The sequence below is a fragment of the Sitodiplosis mosellana genome, unplaced genomic scaffold (assembly GCF_009176505.1).
Source record: "Sitodiplosis mosellana isolate CC-2019 unplaced genomic scaffold, AAFC_SMos_1.0 Smas_scaffold_6150, whole genome shotgun sequence".
NCBI classification, from domain to species: Eukaryota; Metazoa; Arthropoda; class Insecta; order Diptera; family Cecidomyiidae; genus Sitodiplosis; species Sitodiplosis mosellana.
The window spans coordinates 1,374,701-1,402,361 of record NW_022601391.1 but is presented as its reverse complement, the minus strand read 5'-3'; the positions used below and the strand labels follow the sequence as shown (position 1 = coordinate 1,402,361).

General features: G+C 36.9%; 3 protein-coding genes across 3 annotated transcripts in view; 2 read left to right on the top strand and 1 right to left on the bottom strand.

Moving 5' to 3' along the window:
* LOC129574031 (tyrosine 3-monooxygenase) overlaps window positions 1–12,419 on the bottom strand; it is a 15,087-nt gene extending 2,668 nt beyond the window's left edge. The window contains exons 1-8 of the mRNA XM_055455335.1: window positions 11,806–12,419; window positions 8,433–8,544; window positions 6,465–6,521; window positions 6,294–6,347; window positions 6,050–6,112; window positions 4,354–4,840; window positions 3,490–3,822; window positions 1,110–1,236 (exon numbers count right to left, since the gene is read on the bottom strand). Of these exons, the coding sequence (XP_055311310.1) occupies window positions 1,110–1,236; window positions 3,490–3,822; window positions 4,354–4,840; window positions 6,050–6,112; window positions 6,294–6,347; window positions 6,465–6,521; window positions 8,433–8,544; window positions 11,806–11,874 (1,302 nt within the window). The 5' untranslated portion in view covers window positions 11,875–12,419. The remainder of the gene's footprint in view (window positions 1–1,109; window positions 1,237–3,489; window positions 3,823–4,353; window positions 4,841–6,049; window positions 6,113–6,293; window positions 6,348–6,464; window positions 6,522–8,432; window positions 8,545–11,805) is intronic.
* The window catches only part of LOC129574036 (maternal protein exuperantia), a 249,156-nt gene that overhangs the window by 138,284 nt on the left and 83,211 nt on the right, over window positions 1–27,661 (top strand). The window lies entirely within an intron of this gene.
* Window positions 19,880–21,971, top strand: LOC129574038 (uncharacterized). The gene is made up of 3 exons (XM_055455346.1): window positions 19,880–20,073; window positions 20,193–20,425; window positions 20,585–21,971. Exon 3 carries the CDS (start codon window positions 20,770–20,772, stop codon window positions 21,787–21,789), a length of 1,020 nt encoding a protein of 339 aa, XP_055311321.1. The 5' UTR covers window positions 19,880–20,073; window positions 20,193–20,425; window positions 20,585–20,769; the 3' UTR covers window positions 21,790–21,971.

Genomic DNA, 27,661 nt, shown 5'->3' with positions numbered 1-27,661 from the left:
CTCTCTCTCTCTCTCTCTCTCTCTCTCTCTCTCTCTCTCTCTCTCTCCGCCTCTGTGTCGCATTTCGTTCATGCGTTTAATAGTATTCTTGACATTCACCGTTTACCTTGGCGTTAACGAGCGGTCAAGTGAACCGAGTCCGCGCAAAATATACGCAATCATCTAGAACATCAACATGACGATTGTATTGTTTTCCCAACATAATACCGAATTCACACATGATTCAAGCCAGTCAATTCTTTCTTCTTTTTTGATCTCTTTTAATCTGCTATTAACAAAAATTGGCAATAAATTAAAGGAGAAAAAAGAAGTTATGACGAGATACGATGAGTGCGAAAAGTTATGAATTCGCGAAAGTTGGAGAAATAATGCATGTCATGTTCCACTGGCCCGATGTGTGTGTGTGTGTGTTTGTCTGTCTGAAACAGCGACAAAGGGACAGCAGTAAACAGAGAATTCACTTCCAATATATTTTGTTTTAACAATTTTTTTTAGTTCATAATGATAAACGATAAAAACCAGTTACGCTGTCGGCTACGAACGTTGCTACTACCAATGCAATTAAAACATCCGATGCGTAATAATGAATAAATCTACATTTCTTTTCATTTCGTCGGCCAGACGGTGACCGAATAGGCCGCGCTCTATGTCTTCACTTCTTGTGCGCATATTGTGCGCTGCTGTATTTATCATTTCACTTCCCATTCATAGGACCAATCTCACTTTGTACGGTACGCTGTTCGCCAATTTCACTTTTCGCACCAGCACCAAATTCCATAAGTTTACGCATCAATCACAATCGCGAACAATAACAACATCAACAACAAAATGAAATGAATTCTCCATGCAATTGGGTCAAGTTGGCGTGTCATTAAAATGAATATTCGGTTATTGCCACCGAACATTGTAATATCTCCATCAACACGATAAGTGATATATTTTTACTTATTGTCAATCAATTCTACGTGTTGCTGTTGGAATTTTTCTGGATTTTTTTCGGAATCTTGTTTGGATCTCTCCGTGCATGGTCGTTTTTATTGTTTTGTTCGCAGTGTGTTTTTATTTCATAGTGTGTTTGTGTTACCAAAAATTAATGAGACTGTACTTACCGTTGACAATTTTTCGATTTCTTCATCTGAAGCTCCAAGCGATGCCAAGCCGATTTCTTGCGAGAATTGTGCGAAACTTGGATCAGCCAATAATGGCATATGGCCCAAAAGTTCATGAATACAATCGCTGTGGAAGAGAGAAGGGGAAAATCGATATATTTAATGCTTCATTCAAAGTCAATTGAGATGACAAGATTTGTTCTGGCATTGCTAGGCTGCAAAAACTGCATTTTACTCTGAATCATCCTCAATCTAATGCAATGGATGGCATCTGCTGCTGAACTTGAGACGGAAAATCAGTACATAGAACGCAATTGAGCGGGGAAAAAAATGTCTCAAGTAAATCCGATTATGACATGAATTACAACGATGAAGATCTCATGTCGCCGAGATATGGCTATACCAAAAGTTCCATCAGGGAAACATTAAGCGACTTAAGTGAATTAAAATTGTTCCATTTTTTTTTTCATCTCGAATTTTTATTCGTTTCATCAATAACAAAAAAGCGTAGAGTATTTGCATCGCAATCGCTCCTTCGAAAAGGTGAGTGCCTGTGATTCTATTCGGTGCAGAACAAAAGAGACCAAAACTTGCCGTTATTATTTCAGTTGAAATAGCTTCACTGTGCCAGTCAAGTGAACATGGTTGATTGGTTCAGGCTTGACATCGGTCCTCCTTTTTTCCCTCAGTACGTAAAAACACAGAGAGCGAGCGAGAGAGGGAGAAAGAGTCTATTTCGTCATTTGCCAAGGGATAATTGAATCATATGGATGATTTGAAGAGTATCGATTTCCAGCATGAATTTCCTTTTACAAGCCATTTCGCATCGAACATTGGACAATGCAAAGTTATGTACGTAGTTCAAGAAAATTCAATTAGAAATTAAATTGAATTATATTTATTGAGTCGTTTAGTTGGCCTATGTTTCGACACAAAACTATCAAGCAACACGTTCATATGCTCAAAATGATTGATTTTCGGAGGGTTCCATTCTAGATACACATTTTGAACAAATAAAAAATTACAAAACAAAATATTGACAACAGCAAAAAGAAAGAAAAAACTAAAAAGTGCTCCGCAGCTCAAGAAAATAAATATTTGCGACACTTTGATCGGTAGTAAAAACAATGGATTTCGATTTATTGCATGATTTTCTCTTCACTTGTCCAATGTATGATTCTTTGGTGAAGTTTTTCACTTGTTGCGCGGCTGCCAACATCAAAGAATTTCCGGTTCTGTTCGGTTCGGCGTGAAAATGGGAAATACCAAATTTGCCTTATGCTCTCTTTTATTGTGTGCATACGAATGCCGTACGGATGTACGACATTACATCCACAACAATCCATACAGAAATGACGCATCATGGCAAATTGAATCGAATCTGAGCGAACGCTCACACAAACATACGCATCCAGTAAACGAATGATGTCAAAAAAACGGGAAAAATTAAGTGACTGCAAAAGAGCATTAATACCGTTTCCGACCAATTTTCCACTTCCATTCCCGTCGAATGGAAGCAGTGAGCCGAACATGGTCGTTTCCAACAATTCACTTTTGGCTCCTTCTTTTGTCGCACGCTCGCTGCCATTGTTGCTATCGGGTCACAGTTGCATTCTCTATATAATTCTATTCTCGCTATTGTCGCGTGCGTATTTCACTTGCCGTTTCAAATATATTTAAATTCATTTCACTTCAATGCGAACGAAGAAATTTTCTGTGATGGTACAAAGACAATTTTCCTTTTCGCTCATCGCCCAAGCAGTGGAAATCAAATGGCAATTGCGCGACGAATTCTCGACAGAAGTATGAGTGTGTGTGTGTGTGTATGTGTAATTTTTGCCACATTGGTAATGTCAATGCTATGATAAAGGCTCTCTCTCTCTCTCTCGCTGTCTCTCTGTGTGTCTTGGCAAAATAAATTGAATTTTCCGTGGCAAGAGCGGACGCGTTTGTGCATATATTCATTTCAAAGTCAGGCATCTTCGCTCAGTCTTATTGTTATCAAAGGAAGGCAGCACGCACACACAAAGAGAAAGAAAATTGTGTTGCTCTTGGCAATTGGATAGAAGTTTTTCGCCTTTTTACCTAAAGTTTGATCTAATTGACAGTATCTCAGCCTATTAGTAACTGTAACATTTGATAATTTACGAATCGAATTAAAAATTGCCCAAGTCAAATGCTATGGATTGAATGGTCTCTAGATCTTTCAACAAATACAATACAAATCAAGTAGGAATAGCAAAAGAAAGAAAGTTTGAATTTCAACATTTGCTTCGATGGATTATTATGCAGAGATTTCAGAGAATTTTTCATTTGGATTTTGATCGATCACACGACGGATAAAGTGAAATCGACTGAATATGTATATGAATATACTTACGGTTCTGGTGTATGATATGGTGAGTTGACATGACGAACATATTGTGTGCTTTGGAAAATGCGGAATGCCAACGATGCCAAGAAGTCACGAGCGGTTAGAAGACCAGCTGCTGGACGCAATGTGAATCCGGTGCTTTTACGCAAGAAATTGCTCATTTCCTCCAATTGTGGAATGCGATCCTCAACGAAAATGTTTTCGGCTTGAAGTTTGGCGAACACAGCACGGTATTCACCACATGCATGCTTTGGCATCAAATCCAATACGGTACGGAATACGGCGCGCCAGGTTTGGTTTTCAGTTTCAGTGTAATCAATAAGAGGAATTGCATCACCACTATAAAATGCCACAACAAATACACAATCGAGTTAAATAAATATCCATCAAAATAAAGAAGAAGAAGATGTGGGAGAAGAGGAAAGAAAGAAAGAAAAAGTGATATGCAGTCAATATGGATTCGGCTGTCATCATCATAATCACCATCAATGAAATTCCAAAATCATTTTCAGCACACATGCCGGGGCGTTATCGCACACCGCGAAAACACACACAAAAACCACTTCAGGTATCGGCGGCAGCATCAAGTTTCTTTTAGGTGTGTATATATGAGACAGGTTGTTTAAATTTTCGATTCAGTTTCCTTTCCAGTCTTTCGTGTTGTGACTGAAGATGCGTACGTGCTCAAAATGCATCATTCACTGCTCACAGATTATGACATCAAAGGTAAAATTCATCATATGATTTATCAATTTACGTTTAATCGGCTTGGATTTTCGCATATCCACTTTTTCTTCTTCTTTCTTGTTTTTCTCTTCTTGCCCACCATTTGAGACATACATAGGTAAATAGAAAAAAAGTGCGACTTACTATTTGAATGCAAATGCAATTTCAGCAATTTCTTTGCGTCGTTGACGATAGACTTTGTCAGCGAAGCCAGGATGGCTCATGTCCAATTCAGGCTCGTATTTGGTCATCAAATGGTTGCAATTGTCCAATTCGGATGCATGCTTTGGGAACCATGGTGCTTTAACATTGATTGAATTTTCAGCGACCAAATTAACGCCACCGAATGAATTGGTTTGACGCAATGAACGAATCAATTGCAACAAATTGGTTCGTGACATATCAACCTTGACGAGTACATCATATTGAACGCCTTCTTCATGTGATGGTCGCGATTCCAAATGAACAATTGTTCCATGGTAGGTTTCGATGGCTTTTAAAATGCGGCCTAATGAGCCCATACCTTCGCGAAGACGAACCACAATTGCGGCACGTTGTACGGCTTTCTCGGCCTCTGGCGATTCAGATGCGGCATTTGCAATCACAACTTCTTCTTCGGTGAGTCCAGCATCTAATGGGATTCAGAAAAGCAAAAAAAAAAAAAAACATGAACAAAACTGAAGTCATACATAACCTTTCTCTCTGCAAAGCGAATTAGAGTGCTAGTGAGGGAGAAAGAGGTAGAAAAAAACCCAAAAAGAACAAATCAAACGTGGAATAAATCCATCCAAATCTATTACATTTCATGTATGCTTTCATCTCATTGTTGCCGCTTCATTGTCCAACCGCAGTTGAATTTATGCGACTTTTGGCTGACGTCAAGAAGCGACTCTCTGTTTTTCTCTTCGTCGAATGAAAGAACGATATTTACCCTCCATTCATTTCTTGCTCAGAGTTTTTGGGCCAGAGTCGGAGAGAAAAGAAAGAACTAAAAATAGCATCGACATTGTTGCTTTGGATCAAGTGGTAACGGCACGCGCATAAAAATATGCTTTCGCCCTAATGTGAAACCATCATAAAAATTACACGTAATATTCTCTCCCGTTCGGAAAACGAAGGAAGAATGGAATTGGAGTAAAGTGCTTTAACTGTTGCTAGTGTCGTTCTGACGATTAAGAAAAGTATTAAATTTAAATGCGTATGTGTGCAGCATCCATTTGTATGTGTATGCGTGTTTCCACAACGGGCAAAGAGATTCACATTGCGGCGCGTGGGTATCGCATGCATTAACCAACTGGCAAATCCGTCATTTCATCCGAAGAAAAAGCCAACGATGGCAAATGTTGGAGAAATATGAGTGAATCAATTCATGTGAACAAACAATGGGGGAGTGCAGAGAGAAAAATTGTCATTGGCACTTGGACTCGAGACGAATCACGTCCAAAGGCGTTAGCCTGTTGCTTCTGCAGTCGAGCGTATAAAATGGAATGGTTTCAATTCGTTTTTCTTTGGGTTCTTCATGTCGCTTATACGAACGGGTAAGGAGTTTCGAGTCCATTTGGTAAAAGGTTTTCGCATCGTTTTATTGTTGCAATTGAAATGATGAATTATAGTTTATTATTGGAACTTCTTGACGTGCGAGTATATTTAGCGGTGGCCGAGATCACACCAGATTATGATTTAATCAACACTTTTTTCTCCTTTTGAATTTGTTCCACCTTGTTTTTTTTTCTCTTTAATTTCTTCCGGATTACCAGCCGATCAATTTAAACGCGTAAAATTATCAACTAACAACATTTTCTACTTATGTAAATAATTTTAATGAAGAAAAATAAATTACCATTTGGGCCATCAACTTCATCGACATCATTAGCGTAAGTTTCATTATTCAATGGGATATCGGCTATTTATATAGATTTCAGTTCAAATCAAGCGCCAAACAAACACAAAATCACACGTCGAAATCATAGAAAAAAAGAAATTTGCAAATAAACGAAAAATCAAACCATAAGCAAATGCAAAAGAACAAAATGGAAATCAAACGAATGAGAAAAAAAAACATAAATGGAAATCAAAATAAATACCATTTTCTTCAGTTTCATCATTGAACACTTCAGGTATTTCGTTCTGAGCATCTTCTGTGCAATAGAAAATGAAACAAAAACAAAAACGGGGGAAAAAAGGTCAAATGATGATTAATTAAAGTGAAAACCCATGAAGACACAGAAGAATTCTGGAGAAATAATAATAGTTACCATCGTATTTGAATTGCTCTTGAGTATTGGCTTGAGTGACACTGCTTGTGTTCAAGTCTGAATCGAAAGTAAAATTAAAATTAATAATCAAATTACACAGTCCAACAAAATTCGGGTCATGGAAAAATGACACAAAACGGCATATCAGACATGAAAATATTTTTATAGACTAGCAAAATTCCGCCGGTGTTTTGGATTATTAGCTCGTATAAGAAAGTAATGGCCATAGCAGTTGTTGTTGCTCAGTCGATTCATGGAAACAGTAATATTTCATGATTGGATATATTCCATATCAAAGCTGATGATCACAGCTAAATGCGATCCATTTATAACGTCTAGTTGGAAAGTTATCTCTCTACAAGTGATGACATTTCGATTTTTTTTCGTGATTTTCGCACTAGTCATCACTTGAGAACAGATGTCATAGAGAGATCGCATTATCCATATTTTTTAGGTAAGAAAAATAGCTGTGACGTACAGTTAAATCTGAAATATATCACCCGTCATGACATAATTTGGTTCAATGTCCACAAAATCCCCAAAAATGAATACAAAAATCAAGTTTTTCTATTAAAGATTATCTCTATGGATAATTCTAACATCACTGCAAATGATGCAAGCATGTTTTTTTTAATATTTGAGTTGAATAAACTCATTTTTTTTAGAGCAAGTTTGGTTTTTGGATCCATTTTTGGGGATTCTGTGGACATTGAACCAAATTACGTCATACTAGGGGCTTATGACCATTCGAAAAAATTTGAAAATTACGTTTTATTTATGAAATATCTAAAATCCAATAAACATTTAATGAATAAATATTGCATTCGCACGAATTTACGTTAAATTTGAAACATTTACACACATTCATTTACATTCGTGAGGTTTTTCGTCGAAATCTAATAAACTGTAGTAGAACTGCCTTTATTGCACATTCGGAACACTAGTACTACATTGAGCAGTATAAAGTGTCAGAAATAAAAAATGAAAGGTTAAAATATAACTAAAATTGCCGTTTCAATGAATAATCACAACTGCATTTTCTGAAATTCATAACTGCATTTTTGAAATCACAACTGCAAAAAAAAACAACAACAGCAGCTTAAAATAGCCATTGTTCAGTGTTCAGTAAAAAATGTGAATTTCTGTACAGTGTACGAATATTGCATATGTTCTGAATATTTTTACAAATGCTGTGAATGTTATGAATATTCTCTGAATATTCTCTGTACACTTACACAGAAATTTGATTTTATTTTTTTTCTTTGTAAGAATATTCATAACATTCACAGCATTTGTAAAAATATTCAGAACATATGCAATATTCGTGTCAAATTCCGATATTTGAGTAAACATTTAGATATTCATTCGACCGAATTTTTTGTCATATGCCCCTAGACGTCATAGCAAATGATATATTTTAGATTTAGCTGTACGAAATTTTAAAGCTGACCTTTTTACCAAAAAAATATGGATAATGCGATCTCTCTATGACGTCTGGTTGGGTAGTTATGTCTTCTTAAGTGTTGACTAGTGCCAAAATCGCGAAAAAAATCGACATGTCATCACTTGTAGAAATTTTTCGACAAATGAGTGAATTTTTTCACTAAATTAGCTTAAAAAAAATTCGTCCAAGTTATCTACAGAGACACTTTTATCTTTTTTAAATCCAAGCGAATAATATGGAAATATATATAGATATTTGAAAATAAAACGCGGGGTTTTCCTAGTCTATAGGAATACTTTCATGTCTGATATGCCGTTTTGTGTAATTTTTTTTGTTGCACTGTATTAGCAGTTGAACGAAAAAAAACTGAAATAAAAATAAATGCGAAGATAAGTGGTGCTTGACAAAAGTTAAACCCGTTGTGCGCTATAGAATTTTGGATGAATTTGAATGGCCAAAAAAAAGGAATCGTTTAAAAATTCTGAATACTCTTGTTCTAACACCGTGTAGTGCGTTTTACTTACCATTAGCCTTTTCGCGAGCCTCTTCAAGCACAGATTCTTTGGTTTGCTTGACCATGATTGTTTCAAAACGAGCATCATCGACAAGTGAACGACGTCTCGATGGATATCCATTCTGTTTGATTTGAAAAGAGATAACAACACACAATTGTTGAGTAAATGCAAAATTACTTCAAGAACATCATTAGGCGCGAAAAAATGACCTTAATGCATTTGCGCAAATAGAAATATACGTGCTTGCACACAAAAGCGAAAGCGAGATAGAGACGAAGGATAAATTTCAGACCAAATGAGAATGAGATCTAGATCAATAGAATAAATATCATTGGGACGACTTTGCGCTTCGCGTCTGATTTAAAACATACGACAAGTGTCATTTACAGCGACTGTTTTTGTTTGTTAATTTTCATTGTGCATTTCATTTGGCACCGTTGAAATAAAGCTGTTGAACATTCATCATGTGATTGTCAACGATGTGAGAATATGGAATGAGAGGGAGAGAGAGAGCGCGCTAACTTCAAAACTGAAGCGAATACCGACGCTATAATGAACGCTAAAACTCTATTAAAATAATATGCAAATCCAAAATAATAAATTTCGACGAGATACTATGATAAATGTCCGTTGTATATGCGAGTATGAAATCACACATCGTTTGTGGTTTTGTTTAAATTGAGTATATATATTTATGGAATATTTGTTGACTCTAAAATTAGTTTTTGTTTATGTTTAAAGTGAGATTGGTTGGCGCCACCAGAATTAAAAATATTTTTAAGCCCAAAGAACGATCTCGATGCTCATTCGGACCGAAGTTTTTTAGGTGCAATGGTTTCTGTTGCCTATTTTGCCATTGCGTGAACTCGCCTTTTTTCTGTTTTGATTCTGCCGCATTTTAAAAACCTTCCCTCCCATCAGAGGGCAGAGAGTATGGGAACGGGCCAATATTGTTATCGACAGGTGAACAAAATAAATCAAAAACATGAAAACAATGCAGCAATCTGAGTAAAACACTCAAATGAGTCAATAGATTGAATGATGATGCCTCGCATGCCTCGTGTCTTCATCGATTGAAACCAAATGAAAATGAGAAGTGAAGTGAGAGAGAGAGAGAGAGAGAGAGAGAGAGACAAAAAAATCCGGCACATCTACATGTTTGGCAATTGTGTACCTGGTGCTGTCGCTGTCAATCAGGTCAATGGGCAATTAAATCTATTATGCATAAGTACTTAAGTAGTTCACAGTAGCATATACAACGCACATGTTGCGGACATATCAGTTAGACTATGAACTACGTATGCACTGACACATGGTCGTTCTGTGTTTTCTATCGCTATCTCTGTCCCAGTTCTTCTGTCTCTATTGCTCTTTATCGGATATTGCGAATTTATGAAATGAAAAAAATTCACAAAATTTCAATGTTTCGTCTATGACTCTGTCATTCAGCAATGCGGAATTGTCACCAGGTAACTGTGACTCATTGTTTTCAATCGGTCAAAGCACCGATTGGGTAGTGTGTACATACCAATAATCAATTGCAAACGTTTACACCCGTGCCGAGTGAGATGAGACACGGAAAAACAGTCATCATCTCGTTGAAAACGTGAGTTTGACAAATGCTTTCAAAACAAATCGATAACGGCACGCAAATTGAATATTCTCTGGGTGGATGAATATGTTTAAACAAGAATTTGTAGAAAAAAAACACACACACACACACACACGAGCCGAACAGTTAATTTACAGAAATCAATAAAGCGCGGCACGACACAAGCCAAATGTGGCTGGTCACGTAGACCAAATCCAGCTAAAATATGGATTTTTTCCACATCATCTTTAAGTTTTTTCTTTGTCGGTGTCATATTTTTATGTGGGGTCTTGAAGAAAAATTCATTTTTTTTTATCAATTAGCAATCCATTACCGTCAAAATCAATATATTGCTCAATTCAAATATTTTGTCTTTCACTCATATGAACGTATTCGTATTGCATTCCATATCACGAGACAAGCGCACGGCGGTCAGTTAGGTTCGATTGGAAATTAAGGTAACGGAGGAGATATAAGAAAGAAACACAATATAGATGACAAAACAAAAGGCTGCATGATGAAAACCAAACTCAAATCGTAGTCATACCAAAGCATATTAAAGCCAGGTACTGCGATTTCGGTTTCACTCTTTTAGATGAGCAAATATGTGCTTAGGTTAGACCAACACACCAAATAACATACATCGAACTCATAGCAACAGAAAGTGCACGAAACTGTTCAACATATGGTTTTGTTTTCGGTGTTATTCATTGGTGTTGCCGTTTGCATTGTCGACCAATGTTGATCGCGAAACTTAACGATGAGAGAGAGAGAAAAATGATGAAGATTCAAAAATTCATTTCTCACATAGCGATCGTATGCCATTTTAAATATAAACATTATTGAGCAGTAACGGTCGATTGATGCGGCGAGAGACAAGAGGAGAGAGAGAGAGAGAGAGAGAGAGAGAGAGAGAGAGAAAGACACGATAACAAACAAAAATGAGGTAAATTTGGTGAAATTTTTCAAGAAAGATTTTTTTTTCATCATTACTTTTCGTTACGTATTGATGAGATGCTGTTGTGTGTGATACACAGCCATATGTATATGAATGAATATTGATTTAATTGGCTTACATGTGGTGCAACAGAAGCTCCCAACACCTTTTGATTGTGTGTGCGAAATCAATAAAAAGATTTTCGATTCATATTATATAATGGGATCAGCCAAATGCGTGTTTTAACTATAAATATGCAATTTTCGTTAAGTTGAAGCCACACTAATGGGTCTTCATCGTATGAAGAACATGAACAATTTGTTGTTATTGTTGTTGAAATTTCCAACTTCTTATCAAATGCATTAGCAGCACAAAGAAGCTATCGTTCTGAACATTTATTGAACACACAAAATAATTCTGAGGGAGAAAGTGATCTTTGATTCATTGATTCGTTTTTTTTTTCAATTGAAATTTTGTTTGTAGAAATTTTCAACAAAATGTCACGGTTTGAAGAAGAATTTTTCAAATGCGTATGCATCATTTTAAGAATATCTGTGAATGACCAATTCGAAATTATTTCATTTCGTCGTGCTGTTTTGTCGTCCAAAAATTAGCAAATCATCTTTGTATCAAGTGAATAGAACAAGACAGCAATCAATCGTTAGAACATTTCGAAAACCGTTTGGTTGAATTTGAATTTGTGCATGATACATGCTAAATATATTCTTGATTTATCTCATTTTTCTCCGACTATAAAATTGTTTTGTTGAATTACGGCAAGTGCAAAATTGAACGAAATAGAAAATATCGAGAGAGAAAGAAAGAAAAGAAAAAAGAAAATGCGCTCCACTTACCTCGATGCTGTATGATTTTTTGATAGCGAACATTTCGCGGTTTTTCTGAGCTGCTGCAACGGCCATCATTTTGGTAGTTTCTATTTGCTCTTTTGTGTTAACGGACAAAGAAAATTTGTATAAGAATGATCTCGATTTAATCGATGAATTCAAAGTAAATCACTTCTTCGAATTAACGAAATCACTATGGGTTTCCTCGAGTTAAATTGGTCACTGCGTTGATACTCTCGCGATTTTTAAAATGCGATTGTGCGCGTTGAATTTGTGTCTAAAAATGCTTTCTAGATCACTAACTTCGGTTGTTTTGTGTTGATTTTAAATATTCTCGGTGTAACGGTGCCGGTTTAATTTAACACTTTGTTTTTTTTTTAGAAATATTTTTAAAATGAAAATTGATTTTGCGCCTGTTTAGCAAATTTTATTACAACAAATTCTAGCGTTTCTTCTTTTTATTAAAACAGAAAAAATTAAAACTTCTTTTTTATTTATGTCTGCTGAGCGAACGAACAAAAAAAGGAACTTTTTTCTTGGGTCGTTTATCTTTTCTGTTTTTTTTTTCTCGAAATATAATGTTTATGTTGCGAGTGCAAGCAAACCAATGCAAGATCGTTTCGTTTGCAATCAACTTAAATACGAAAAAGCGCTCACATGTCTCCGAACAACGCAGCATAGAGCTTGAACTTCTCCACATACATCCACCACACATAGACACGCACACGAGCTGCTTGGACAGCGTGCGCGCTCGTCTCCATGCATGTAAGTGTGTGTGTGTGTGTGTGTGTGTGTGTGTGAGTGTTTACTTTTGCCTTTGAGTCGTGCATGAACTAAGCTCTCGCTGTGCACGCAGAGAAACATAGCTTTGATTCAGTTATATGCCCCCTTCCTTGGGATTTTTTTTTATTTCGTGTATATCGATATATGAAGATATTCATGAACCGTCAAAAGCGAAAAGCGAACGTCACGTAGCGGGCCACTTGTACGCATCGGGTCCGATGCGACACACACACACATATACACACACACTCGGTATCGCTGCTGGAATGAGATTAGTTTTGAACGCAAAAGTGAGATAGAGAGATTTTAGAGCCAACACAAAAGATGGAATCGGCGTTCGTGGATTGTTATTTTCATAATGTGCGTGTCAAAGTGGTAATCAGAACCTTTACCATCGAATCAATTGAGGAGCTTCGTTTCAGAACAACCATCTCGCCCTTCAATTACAACCAACAATTCAACTGCATATCATCATTAGAATAGGCTAGAAAGGGAAACAACGATTGAGCAATTGTTCGTTTCATTTCGACAGTTTTTGTATTTGTTTTAATTTAAATCGATAAGCACACAAAGTAAGCGGCATCAACGTCATTTGCAATAACATGGAGTACAATATAATAGCAGCAGCAGCAACAACAACAATAATATGATATATCAATAGGAATCGCATGGTCAATAACAAGATATTTGAACCGCATTGCCTGCTAGCGTTGCGTGTTATCTGCTTTTTGTCACTCTGTTTTGTTTATCTTGAGAACAATTTTATTGTCAAAATACCGAAAGCGATGGGCTTTTTTGTTGATCAATATGTGTTGTCATTTCGACTCTCTTTCTCTCTCCCTGTCTTCATTGGTTTGTATTTAGGCGGACGGTGAATGTGTGGTTGTGCCGCATCGTTCTGTCATGTGCCATAACTTTCAATACAGCGGCTAAAGATCTATTCGTCGAACACAATCTTTCGCTCAGATGTGATGTCACACGTGCGTCACAAAATTTACGTTTGGCCTTTTTTTACCATTCCGATGAACGAAAAAAAAGCACCGAATATCAATCTATTTCGCTGGAATTCATACGCACGCTGACCGTTGGCTGGTCAACATATTGTTGTTGTTGAAGTTACCGTCTGCCGTCTGTTACCATTTTTCGCTGTAAATCAATTTTGTTGTTTTCCATTACGTGCGATCGCCTAACACGCATCTTGATCACAACGTTTTGTTGATACCTTTGATACTGGCATACAAACCGTTTTGGGTTTTTTTAACTCTCGGTCAAATTAATCGGTTTATCGGCATGGGTCATCTTAAACTTGAATAAACTGTTATTAGATTTTTATTTCTATTTTGATCGGAATTTTTTCAAAATGCTATTTTCAGTTGTCATGAGAGAAGTCGCACGTTCATTTTTTTTGCTTCTATTTTTTTATTTGGATCAACACCGAATGTCCGGGAATTGCGTTTTGAAAATTTTATTTATTATTTGTGGTTGATTGAATTGGATTTTCCCTACTCGGCACACAAATACATGATTGAATTTCGATTTTCCCCCAAAGAAGTACATTTCCATTGCTTGTGATCCACAATCAACTATTTGATCATGTATTCAATCGCTGACGACTATTTTGAAGCGAGAGGGAAAAATGTCGGATTTAATTGATCCAATTATTTAGAACAAGCTTTGTGGTTAACGCATTGATTCGTGGTTGGATTGCATTTGAGTCATTGCATATTTCCCGCTGACGTCATACACACGCCAACACTTTACTCTCTCGGACTTTTGAACCATAGCTATGGTGTGATTGACACCAAAAGCTTGTACGCAAAACGTAAATTTCGCTCTAGAGAATCATCAAAATCACGTAGAACGCTTGCGTTGAGTCCATTTCTTCGGAATCACATCGTTCGGATGCTTTGTCCACTTGATTGTGATTGATGCTGGTCAACATCATTGTGATGCGGGTCATGGGATTTTTTTTATTGAAATTCACCAATAGTCACGTGTGCCACAAATTTCACTAGAATTCTGAATCGACTGAACGTTAAACGCGCTGCTTTTCGTTTACCTGTGTCCATATCAGTTGTGAATGAATTAGCTTTTGATTTGATATGATTTCACGTTTTATACAGCCACATGAATGCAGAGAATTGAGAATTTATATGCCTATGATAGATAATTTAATTAGCCTGAATTGTAGCCGATCTATGGTCATAAACATAATATAATTTAGTCAGTAGAGGAAAAGAGACGATCTACTTTATGAGTCATCCGATTGCCTGGATGAGTCATCCGATAGGTTCGACTGGAAGATCATTGGCATCGAATAGAATGAAAGTGAGTCTTATAAGGCCATTACATTGAAAACCATTGAAAGAAGCGAGTACATCGTGCGATTCACGCCGAAACAATGCGGCAAGGTGAGATATGAGGCACACAAGAATCATATTTTAAAGCCAATTATTGGATTGTGCTGAAGAACACGCGTGCGCATATCGAAAATTGGTTCTCACCACACAAAAAAGCACTTGATCTTGAAAATTCACTCATTTATTCATTTACTTTACAATCGCCAACGGAGGCGAGATGGTTCAATGCTGCTGTCGTAGTTTTTTCTTTGTTCCGTTCTCCCCATAATTTTCTGTTCAATTTACTAACACCATTGGCACAGTCTACGCTTATCAAAAGGCAGTCTCAAGAATCAAATAAAGAATTATTTAACAAGCGTGACAAGTGCAAGTTGAAAAAGTTCAATTCTTTCAGAAATCCACCGCACACCATAGCTGCAGGGAAAAAAAGAGAAGAGAAACGACAGCCAATACCACGGACTGTATGTATTGAGCTAATGATATTGGGCTCAGTGTGCAGGCTAAGTTGATTGCAATAAATTTAATTGATTTTTGCATGTTCATTCTTTCGTGCACATTTAGTCGTTGCCGTCTCGTTCATTTCGTATTGGAATCACTTGTCCACACACACAAAACAAAGGAGAGAGAGAGGAAAAAAACACTTACCAACTGCAATTCAGTGTGATGTACTTTTATGTACGAACCTGTGCCGCATTTAATGCCACTAATACAAATTATATACATAAATAAAACAATTTGATTACTATATTTGCGACTTTATGTCTCATCTAAATCGTTTCAAGGTTTTCATAGCATTACCCATTTATGTTTCTGTGCAAAAAGTGCGCGCGCGCACACACGTCGGCCACCTCGCGATCTCGGCGTACTCTTCAAACGTACGAACATCGTTTTTTTTTGCACCGCATGCACGCGCACTGTAATCAATTCTCTTCTCATACACCATATTTTTCTTATTGTGTATAGAATTTACAAAAAAAAACATGAATTTAACGAGTGAATATGATAAAAAATATTTTATATTAAAGCATTGTATTCACACGCAAAAAAAAACAAATCATTGCGAAAATAACAAAAAAAAATATATGAAAAACGGATCGGAAGCGTAGACCCATCACGCCAGCTCAACTGAGCAATAAAACTAAAATTGAATCGGTAATTAACCGAAAAGAACGATTGCAAGCAAATGTGGAACAGCGATTTTCACGCTGATTAACAGTTAATTTGACACTTGCACGAATTCGCTAGAGCCAACTCCTTCGTTTTGTTTCCAATTTCTGTTTTTTTTTTTTTTTCTTCGTTCTTTGTTTCATTTGCTTTGCAATTGTTTTGGCTTTCTAGCAGAAAAAAAAATTAACAAATCAATTGATTCATCTAGTGTCATATGGTGCAGTGGGCGAGCGATCGCGCACACAAAACACAAATATATACCAAAGCGTGAAGGTAATCGATCTTTGCGATCGCACTCAAGTCCAATTTTTCAGCAATCACTTTGAAGCGCGCTGCTTCGGTCAAAGAACCGCGTATTTGGTAAAATCCGGTGATTTTATTTCGAGAAAAAATATCGCACCCAATGACAAGTATTTGATGAAAAAAAAAAACACACACACACACACATAATATATGATGACAATGGCAATGTCAACGAATGGTAAATCATACCAAGTTTGTTGCGTTTTGTTTGCAATCACACTAGACATAAAAGGAAAAAAGAGAGTGATAAAAGGAGAGAATCACTGAAATTGGTGTAATCAAAAGTTTAAATTCTTCGGCCGTATGATGCAGCCGTGTCTTGTTAGTGTTTTTTTTCAATTCGGCCATCGATGACATAATTCCATTCGAATGTGCAATCGCTACGTTTTGAATTGTGACCTGAATTATCGTTTGAAAATACATCATAATCATCGCCATTGTGGCGTTGGAATTACGAAGACGAAAAAACACCGACTGAAAAATGATTTAGCATGTTTGATTCGCTTTGCTCTCTCTCTCTCTCTCTCTCTCTCTCTCTCTTTTAAATTAATAGACATCTACCTGAAATCGAATAAAAACAGCAACGCCTAATGGAATCAATTACGACATTGTTCGGTTTTTGACCCATGTTTAGCAAATGTAAAATGTGCACTCACGTTTCGGAAAGAAGAATGAGTAAAGAAGAAGAAGAAGCAAGAAAAAACTAATCTAACGCAAGAGTAGAAAAAGGCCACATATATCCATACGAATATTTAGCCAAGTACACATTTATTCAGAAATTTTACGATTCATGTGTTCCTCTCGTCCAGATTAGAAGCCGGACATCACACCAACATTCGTGCATATCATAAACGCTGCAGAATAGGTTCAATGTGAATGTTAACCTAGTGACTTTACCGAATATAAAAATGGCCATAAAACTCGATTTAATTAAACGAAAAACATTGAAACTAAACTATTGAACCGTTGGTAACAGACAAGACTCGGAGGTTAGCTATGCGAAAATGTGGTCGTTTTTTTTTCGTTATTTTTGTATCAGTTCATTTTGTGAACGCTTTTTTCAGGTGCAGTTTTGTTTCATGTTCCAACTTCTTTCGAAAGGAAATAAATTTATAATAATTGATATGAAGAACGTCTCTTTATTCTAGTCCAAATATCGTGTTAGTAATGTGTTTTTTTTTCTTTTGAGGTGACGGTAAGTTTGAGCGGAAAATGGTTGCATTAATGCAGAATGAAAGAAATAAACAGCAAGAAAGAGGGCACGATCCGAATGATATTGAGATTTGGTAGTAATTACTGTTACTAAACATGTGGTCAACAAATAACAAATCTTGTTGGAAAAAATGTGCTTTACTTTGCAAAATTTATTGGTGATTTTAGCAATAAAAAACACATACACACACAAAACAAAGCCGCTGTGAATAAAATTCCGGGTTCTTATGTGTAACCACAAATTACCGCTCGCTTTAAACTCACATTTGGCCAATTAGATAAATGATCTAATCAACATTAAATGTTAATTGAGAGTCAAAGCATTTGATTTGCATGCTTATTATCGGCTTTAGTGCCAATGTCTACCGGCTGCATTCGCCGGGCAGCCGTATTAAAATTTGGCTGAAGATGTGTTTATTTTGGTGAATAGACATAGAACCGCATTCTCATTATAATCCAGTGTTAACATAGAATATACGTCTGGACGCAAGTGCAAGAGTCAATGTCCATTGCCATTTAGTCGATCAACGTTGGAATGGGAGTGAATCAAAGACAGACCATGATTAACAGCAGCTTAGGATTTTTTTTAATATTCTAGAATGACAGCTTCGTTTTTTTTTCATGCAAAAAAAACAACAAGATTTGAAGCAAGAAACACTTTTAGTTTCATTGAAGAAAGAATCTTGAAACAATGATTCGCTCACTTAAATTGAAATTGAGCATGTTTTTTGCATTGCGCAAAAAATTGATCGATTTATAACAAAGAAGAGGGGAAAAAAACCAAACTGGATTGCTAAAATGGTAGACGATGCGTTGAAACATACAACAATTGATTCACCACGTAAAAAACGAAGCCAATTCAAAACACAATTTTCACTACGGTTCGTAATAGTCGTCATCAAGCAAATGTACACGGCACAAAGAACCAGTTTTGTACTTGCGGTCAACTCTTAGTTTCTTGTTTAACATTACGATTTAATTTTGATTGAGATGGTGAACGAAAAAAAAAAAATAAACCTGCATCCAATTGCTTAGTGCTTCACTTGTTAAATGTAATCACATCATTTGTCATTTCATGCGATTCTGCACTTATCTTGAGGATAGAAGAAAAAATCCGCTCACATTCTTTTTCATTGAATAAATTGATAAGAAAAATGAAGAGATTTTTTGTTGTTGTTGTTGTTGCGATGAGCTGAATCACTTTGTGTTCGCAAAATCATCATCTTGTTGAAATGTCAACATCCATTCGCTCTGCTGTAAGTTATCACAGCTTATGAATTGTGCTCACATATGCGGTATGATTTGAATGTTAATGCGATTTTAGAGGTAGATTTATTGTCGTTAAATTCTAATCGTTCTAATGAAATGATTAAAACGTTGGTTTTTTTTCCCCGGTCTCGGTTGAGTATCTCTCCATTATCGTATTAATAAAACCAGTGCAATGTACGAAAATCTCAGTTTATTGCATGCGACAAAAAAAAACCCCATGACAAATTTGTATATGCAACTAAAGCATGTCGTATTTCTTCTTAGAAAGAGATCAACATGTGGAATATCCGAATGCGCGGGCCTACACAAACGCATTCACATCGTAAGGATGGTATAAAATGCGTGCGCTGTATGACGTATGTATCACTTAAAAGCGGGGAATCACGCTACACGTATGCTATCGAAAGAAATGTGTACACTGTAGCTGGCCAATTACAGTTCCACGAACGCAAACGCATCGTGCATCGGGCACAACAGTGAGCCCGTGAGAAAGAGAGAAACATGTTGATGGATTTTAAATGGCCCATAGTAAACAGCATTTATATCGCATTTTTATTCTCTGATATCAATATATTCTTGTCTTATGCCTGGCATGCTGTCGTAATGATTAAAGACGATCATCTTCGTCTTCTGTTCAACACACATTTAAAATGCTAAACGTAAACTGATAGCGTCACATGGTTTTTTTTTTATTGTTGTTGTATTTTTTTTTCGTATTCAAATTGGTGTCATTAATGCTGTGTCGACGTTTTCCGTTTGCTTCCATGTTTCTTTGTTTTTGTCTCTCTGCTCCATTTCGAGCAAATGAATGAATAATCATTGTTTGTTTTATATGCGATCAAATTCATTGGAAGAAATTTCGGAAGTTTCTCTCTTCCTACCGTCTTCGAAGTTATGTTTTAGAAACATTTTCTTTTTGTTATTTAACTGGTGTCATTCATGCTGGATTTGATCCAATTTTCGTGTATAAATATGTCCATTGTCGAGCAATTATCATTCAGTCATTTGTTGCCGATCGCGCCGTATAATTCATTGATTCACAATGAAGCGAGTCATTTTGTTGGTTGCACTGATTGCAGTGCATGGCATTCAGTGTCGCAGCATTTCGTTACCACTCACATCGTCCGACGAACAAAGTGAACACTTTGGTAACGTACTGAAACGGGAAAAGAAATCAACACCGGTATGTGTATATTGAACATTTTCTAACTGCATTGGGAATCCCCATTTCTTCTTCGACGTAATCAGTTTTTTTCCTTACTCGTTTGATATCTCATTGCATCGTCTTTCGTTTCACTTCAGGAAAATCCCTCCGTATATGAGCAACAAATTAGCGCACAAAACCCACTGTTGCCGTCGCTCATTGAGAAACATAGATCATTACCAGCCGCACCAGTTTACTCAGGTAATAACGACTATCAGGTTTTCAATTTGAACACTACATTATAATTTAATTTAGCTATAAACTTTATGATCTTCTCTGAATATCATTTATGTAGGTGCCGGTTTGCCTGTTCCTGGTTCAATCTACCCAGGTGATTTTTGTTAAAATATTTAGCTCAGTTACGATTTGGTTTGAATTCAAATTTATTTGACATTTTTTTTGATGTCCAATACCAATTTCGGTTAGAAGATGTGTAAAATTCTTGATGAAATTTCGACTAACCAATTTTAAAATCTTTTCTTTATTTCAGCTCCGAATTATCCACATGCAGGTCAGCAGCATCATCATCACAACCATCACCACCACCATGCACATCATCCATATGGCATTAATGGTCAACCAGACGCAATCCCATCACTTTATCCGGCTCATCCAAAGCCACTTCCGTTGCCAGCTTTCCCAAAGCCTGGAGAAGTGATCAAAAAATTTCGGTCAATGTTTGATGAGGATGATGATGTCGAGGTGATCGATGAAAATGGAACACAGCCGCCATCGTCGTTTGGAGGTGAACTACAACCGTCACCGAGAACGTATTATCCGCCTGTCCCATCACAATATCCACTTCCACAGTACCTTCCACAGCAATATCCACAATACGTGCCGAGGTATGAGCAGCCACCAAAACACGAGGCACCACCAAAATACGAGCCAACACCCAAGTACGAACCGAAGCCAATTTATGAAAATCCAGCCGCTGCTGTTCCAAAATACGTGCCACAATACCGGCCACCACAGTATTCGTCAGCGCCATGCGGTTCCAACTTGCTCATCGGTTGTCAACCGCGCGTGCAGGCGGTGCCATGCTATCCTCCGTCATCGTATAGTGCGCCACCTGCACATAGTCAGAGCTACAAGCCACCAAATCCGACGGGATATCCTCCTGTTCCTCTTGTTAAACCTGCTGCTGCTGTCTATTTACAACCTGGTCCACCCTACCCTGAACCTGTTACATTATCCGCTTCCAATGCACGAAACCAAGTACAAACGGAAAACACGGAAAATACATCGCCGATTGAGCAACGACAAGACAGCGAACCCGAATCAAGTAACATTGAACGGAAGACGAATGAGAGTGACCATGAGGCTGAGGATCTAGTTGGTACAGCAAACGTTTATCCAAAAACAGACGCAACAACCGAACCACCAACAACAACCACTACCATGACAACGACGACGACGACCACCACAGCACCAGCACCAGCAACAACGACAACGCTGAAACCATCTACTGAAGAGCAAATCCGAAGATTGCATGAAAAACTCGACAATCATTTGGAAGATATTAAAAGATTGAAAGAGGATTCAGGAAAGAGACTGAGAGCAGCGATCGAACGATCGAATTCTCGATCGGCTGTAGATGAATTTGAGGATATGGCGAACATTTTCGATGAATCGGCGCCGTTTGCAAAACGACATTCGTTGAATCGTGACTTGGCTGACAACACAGTTTGGTAGTTTGAACCCCGTGCGTCGCCAATTTAAATGATCGGTTCCGTTTCTCACGACAATTTACGGAAATTGCTCCACATTTCAGCATTCATTTTGATATTTCCTTTATTTGTTGTTTTGTTTCTATTTATTTACTTATTTATTATTAATAAACATGAAATCATCAGTATTTAAATCGTTAAATGAAACTGCTTTGGTTTCGTTATTTTTAGTCATTGAACACAACCACAACAGATTTATTGTTTTGCAACAAAAGCAACATTGCATTGAAGATAGTGTGCAGAGATTGAAACGTTTGAAAAAAAAAAAAAATAGCAATATGGTCCCCCACGTACAGTGTGTTGATCATTTACAGCCATTCCATGTTGACACTTCATTGTACTAAGTGTGGCGCGAGCGTATTCATCCATTTATTCATTCGCTCGTTCTGAGGATTGTTTTTTTTCTTTCTTTCTAATAAAACATGATAATAAATATTAAAGCATGACATTAAATACTGATTTTGATAAACTTTTAATTGCACGCTTTTATGAGCAACACAAAGCCTATAGCATTTAATGCCTTTGAACAGTTGCAACAGGTGACTCCGAACGTAAGCGCTAGCTACACAAAAATTTCAAAGTATCGAACGCTACGGAATTTCTACACATATCAATATGCGTTATTAAATGTCATGCTTGGGATTTTTTTGTGTCTGAACAAAAAAAAAGTAATGCGGTCAATCTACTCATTACAGCTGGTGAATGTGATGGCAATTCATGTGAAAAAAAAACAACAGCAACTGAGTACGATAAGGGGATCTACCGATGCTTGGAAATATTTTCACAATCATAATTCTTCGATGCTGTTAAGTTTTAAATTTTGCCAAAAGAAAATGGTATGAGTCGTTAATTAGCGCCGCTGAGAGAAAAATAAACCCTTTTGACATACGTATTTTTCATATCTGGACGGGCCGAGAACAACATGCGTTTCGCACACCTACACACTTACCAACACCGAAACAAAAAAACTTTACCTTGGCATCAATTAGAATTCTAAATTGCTTCTGTATGCTTCGTCTACGATTTGAAAAATGAATAGAACAACAGCAACAAAAAAATGCAACGACAACAACAGTGAATAAATTTAAACTTATTGAAAACGAAGTGAAATCAATAAAATACCTGCAAAATAAGTCAAATCGCGCGCGCTCACAGTGCATTATCGTTTTGATTAAATGCGCATTCTAGTTAGTATATATCGGCTGGTAATAAAATGTTGAATTCTGAGACTCAAACACATACGCACCAACAGTGTGCTGCCTCACATTGACCAAACAACCATACAATAACAACAGTGCAGCAACAGCAGCAGAACTGCGGCATAATTCATAGACGAGATTCGATTGAAATATCACTTTACATTTTTTTTCATAATTCATATTAATATAATAATCATAGTTGCATATATGTTTTATACCGTCTGGCTGACTGAGTGACTGGATGATGTGGTGTTTGTGTGTGTTCAATGATATTTGTATGCGTGCCGCTGCTGTTTGTATTGTTATTTGCATGAATTTCAATGCTCAGAATCGAATCAATCTCGCACGCATTTTCCAAGAAATGAAGACGAATCGTAGCCGGCGCATTTGTGTGCGCATAAAAGAGAGAAACGAGAAAAAAATTGATGCGAAAATGATCAACATCATTGAGATCAAAGTGTCATATTTTTACTTTGAACAGTTTGCGTGATAGCAGCCGTATATATTGTTTTGTTTTGTAAGCGTTGACCCTGACATCGAATCCAATGGTTCAGCACACAATTTATAGTGTTTCGATATGAAGCGATATTGTACTCATTTGCTGATTGTCATTAACATCTTGTTCTGGTTTATTTTTTACTTTATTTTTTTTTTTTTCATCTTTTTCATAATTCAATGTGAACTGTTTCATTCTTTCGGTTTGTTTGTGTTATTTTTTTTCTGTCGAAGGCATCAAATTAAAATGAAAAACATATACGTATAAAGCCTGACATCAGCTGACGTCTCGTTGTGGCTCGAAGTCTTCGAGCGTAGCACGTGTGCGTGCGTTTGTTCTGGTTTATTATTTCGTTTTGGTTTACGATTGAATATTAAAAGTCACCGCGTATGATATGTTCCGGTATTTGGCTTCAATGGAGTACCTTCGTCCATATGATTCATGTGCACACACACAATTTCATATGAATTAACCATTGGTGATTTATTTACCTAGTTTCTAGTCAAAACGAGTTATTAACCAAATTCAAATGTCGGAAATCATATGGCTGTTGTAATAAAAACGTTGAGCGCGTTATAAAAGATGTAAATATCATGAAAAAGTCTTTTGCTGTTTTATCTCTTGGATACGGGAAAGCAAAAACGGCGAACCAGACAGCAACAATAGCAGCAGCAGTAGCAGCGGCGGCGGCGGCGGCGGCAGAAATTCGTGTCATGTTGTGCTGGCCAAATGATATCATAAATCAAATTCGCCTCTAATGTTTCGTATCGGTTCGATGACGACTAATTAAACGGACACTTCCTCATTTACATTTCGCTTAACTAATTTCAATGAGTCCGACAACCATTTTATGCTCTCTTGGGCGAATGCTTAAAAAAACAAACGGGCTCAAGTGAGAACAGCAAAAAAAAAGAGTCCAATTCAAATCTACTCACATTCATTTTCCATACTAAAGTCAATGCATTGAACGAGCGCTAATAGCTAAGAGAGTGTGCGCGCGCATGATTATTTAGCCTTGAAAATACATGATTTAAATCTAAATTAAACATCACGAAAAAAAAGTGAATTGGATTCCGATGAATCAGCTGCAGTCAATGACAGATAGCTGAGGATATATGCTGTGCATAGAAACTCAGTAAGCTGAGATTGGGACATTTTGACTTTATGACGTGTAGTCCATATGAATGCATGATGAAATGCACGAAATTGTATGCGTGCCATCATAAATTTGTATGGAGTACACGTCATAAAGTCAAAATGTCCCAATCTCAGCTTACTGAGCTTCTATGCTCAGCATATATCCTCAGCTATCTGTCATTGACTGATCAGCTGAAACTTGTCAAGTCAAGTGCTCATACCGTATCGTAACACGCATATGTATGCATCTAGAATGCGCTCGACTTCACTATCGGTGCCGGTATTCTAAGTCATTCCACCAAAATCGTTCGGAATTATTTTTTTCGTACTTAAGACCATATTGGAGTAAAAGAGAGAGATTCCACTATTTGTCAGCGTGCCACCGGAATTATTTCTCACACAATCCACTCTTCCTTGAGTTATCGAAATAATTCCGGTGGCACGCTGAAAAATAGTGGACCCTCTCTCTTTCACTCCAATATGGTCTTATGTACGAAAAAAATAATTCCGAACGTTTTTGGTGGAATGACTTAGAATACCGGCACGGCTCTTGTAAGTTGCCGTTGTTCTTTTCACACTTATGCGTGTACACATAGATGCGGATCTCCTCACGGCGCACACACACACACACATACTCACAGCACAGAGAGTTTTTCAATTTGGAGTAGCTATGGACCGAACAATTCTCACAGCTCCTAAATTTAATTCCGGTTGTTTAAGGGACAATAAGCAAGAGCAAACCCGACAACAAGCATATTAGCAGAAAAGCGCCAATTCCATCTCAATCAAGCATCTTTTTTCACTGTTTTCGTATTGTTCCCATTGTGTTCTTTGCAATGACACACGAGACACTTGAAACAGAAGGATTTTTCCACGAATGCTGACTTAGTCTAGCTATATCATATCCTGTTAGCAATGTGTATCATATGAATTATTTGCGTAAATTGTTTTATGACCTACGTCAAATTGTATTGAACACGCTCATTCATTGTCATCTCTCACTGGATTGCCCCCTCTGCCTCTTTGCATTGCTGAAATCCTTTTAAGTATGAATGTTGCGAAAAGTAGAAAAATAAAATAACTGACCAGAATGTATTCAAGTTTTTTTTCTCTCCCTCTCCCACCATCGTTTTCTCTCTCACTCTCTATGCCTCTCTACACGTATTATTCATACGTTACGCAGAAAAAATAGAACAATTGTTTCCCGGAAAAAAAATCAACTTGGAAAACCAGTTGAACGGAATAAAGCAGTTCAAGAAAATTGAGAAATCATTGTTTTTATCAGATAATTGAATGTAAAAAAAAATCGAAACATACCACACACGCACACACACGCACACACACAACACACGGGTTTATAGAATGATTGCATGAATGAGTTACAGTTAAAATTAGATGACGCCATTTGTATTGAACGCAGCTGATCGAATTTGGATTCCGGTGTTCGATCAAAACGGTTTTTATCTTATTTCAAGCCCAGTTCAATCTCAATTATATGACAATATTGTGTTGCGCTTACGTATTTCACAGCAGTGACAAAAGAACAGCGATAACCGTAATTGGTCATTAAATTAATTCGCTTTGTTTAGATGCATTGAAGTGTTTTTTTTTCTGCAAAAAATGAAAACAATTCATACGTTTAAATAAGGTAAGTCGTTTCCAGTGCCTGATTTCGATCATATCAGCTGTTTTACATCGCAGCCAATGAATGCAAACAAAATGCGAGGCAGTTGTTCATTTCTCACAAATAAACATTAAAATAATTGTCATTTATACTTTCACATTCAAATAACGTAAAAGTTCAACGGCGTTGATTCAAATTTGTACTGATAATGTACTTTGGATTGTTGATCCTGTTCGTTGCGTGAATAAATCAGAAAAAAAAATCAACACGATATACATGCATTTATAGAACCGAACGTGATTGCCGTCTGTTTATATGTTTTGTTTTGTTCTTTAGTCGAACGATCAGCTTTTTTTTTTACAAGTATTGACTTCGTTTGTGGTATTGTCTCTTGCTTCTGATTAATCGGTTGCTGAAAAAGCATCGAACAGAAGATAAAAAAAATCCAGCATATTAAATGATTTATAAAAAAAAATCGCAGTCACACTGAAAGGCACTGAAAAGCAGCACAAAAAATCTTAACCGTACGCTACGTGACGAATGCACGACGCGCAAGTCTAGTACATACATCTAGAAACTATCTAGATGCAATTATTATGTGAAAATGCAAGCATTTGTTAAACCAATGTAACAATTGCGGTGTGTGACCTTCGCTTGAGCAGCGCGTTTACAAGAAATGAATCAACATCACATCACAAATACACGAACAAGAGGCTAAATTGAATGCACTCACCTCAAATCAACCGTACAAGATCATGGAAACATAAAGATCAAATCATGCACTGGTTCTTCGTTTGGTTGTCTTACATTTTTCACGCCATTCGTATCTATATCTCGTGTGTGTATCATCCAATGAGGCAAAAAAAATGTACAAAACCATGCCAATCTGAATGAAAAACCATGAAGCTTTGTTTGAACGAAGGTCCGTTTTTGAATCCTTTTCGAATGAATGCCAATCTATTTTAGATTAGAGATTTGTTGCAAAACCATCAAAGGATTTACTGAGGTATCCATGATGATGATATTTAATTTTGTTTCAAAGAGAGACAAGCTCTCAACATTAATCGCTTGCAATCGTTTAGATTTTTTATTATATAGAAAAAGAGATTGAATGAAACTCTTAGCCAAATGCTTTGTTTGCCAAACACATTCAACGTCCCTGCAATTGCATGGCTTGCAACAGAATTCAGAATTCTTCCTCTGTTCACTTTTACTTGAAGCGGCATGTTCGCTCGCCCAATTATAACGAGAAAAAGGGAAAACCTGAAGGAACGAATAACAATGCGAATGGATTGGCCGATGAACAAAGTAAAAAAAAAAACACACACACACACAGAGAGAGAGAGAGAGAGAGAGAGAGAGAGAGAGAGAGAGAGAGAGA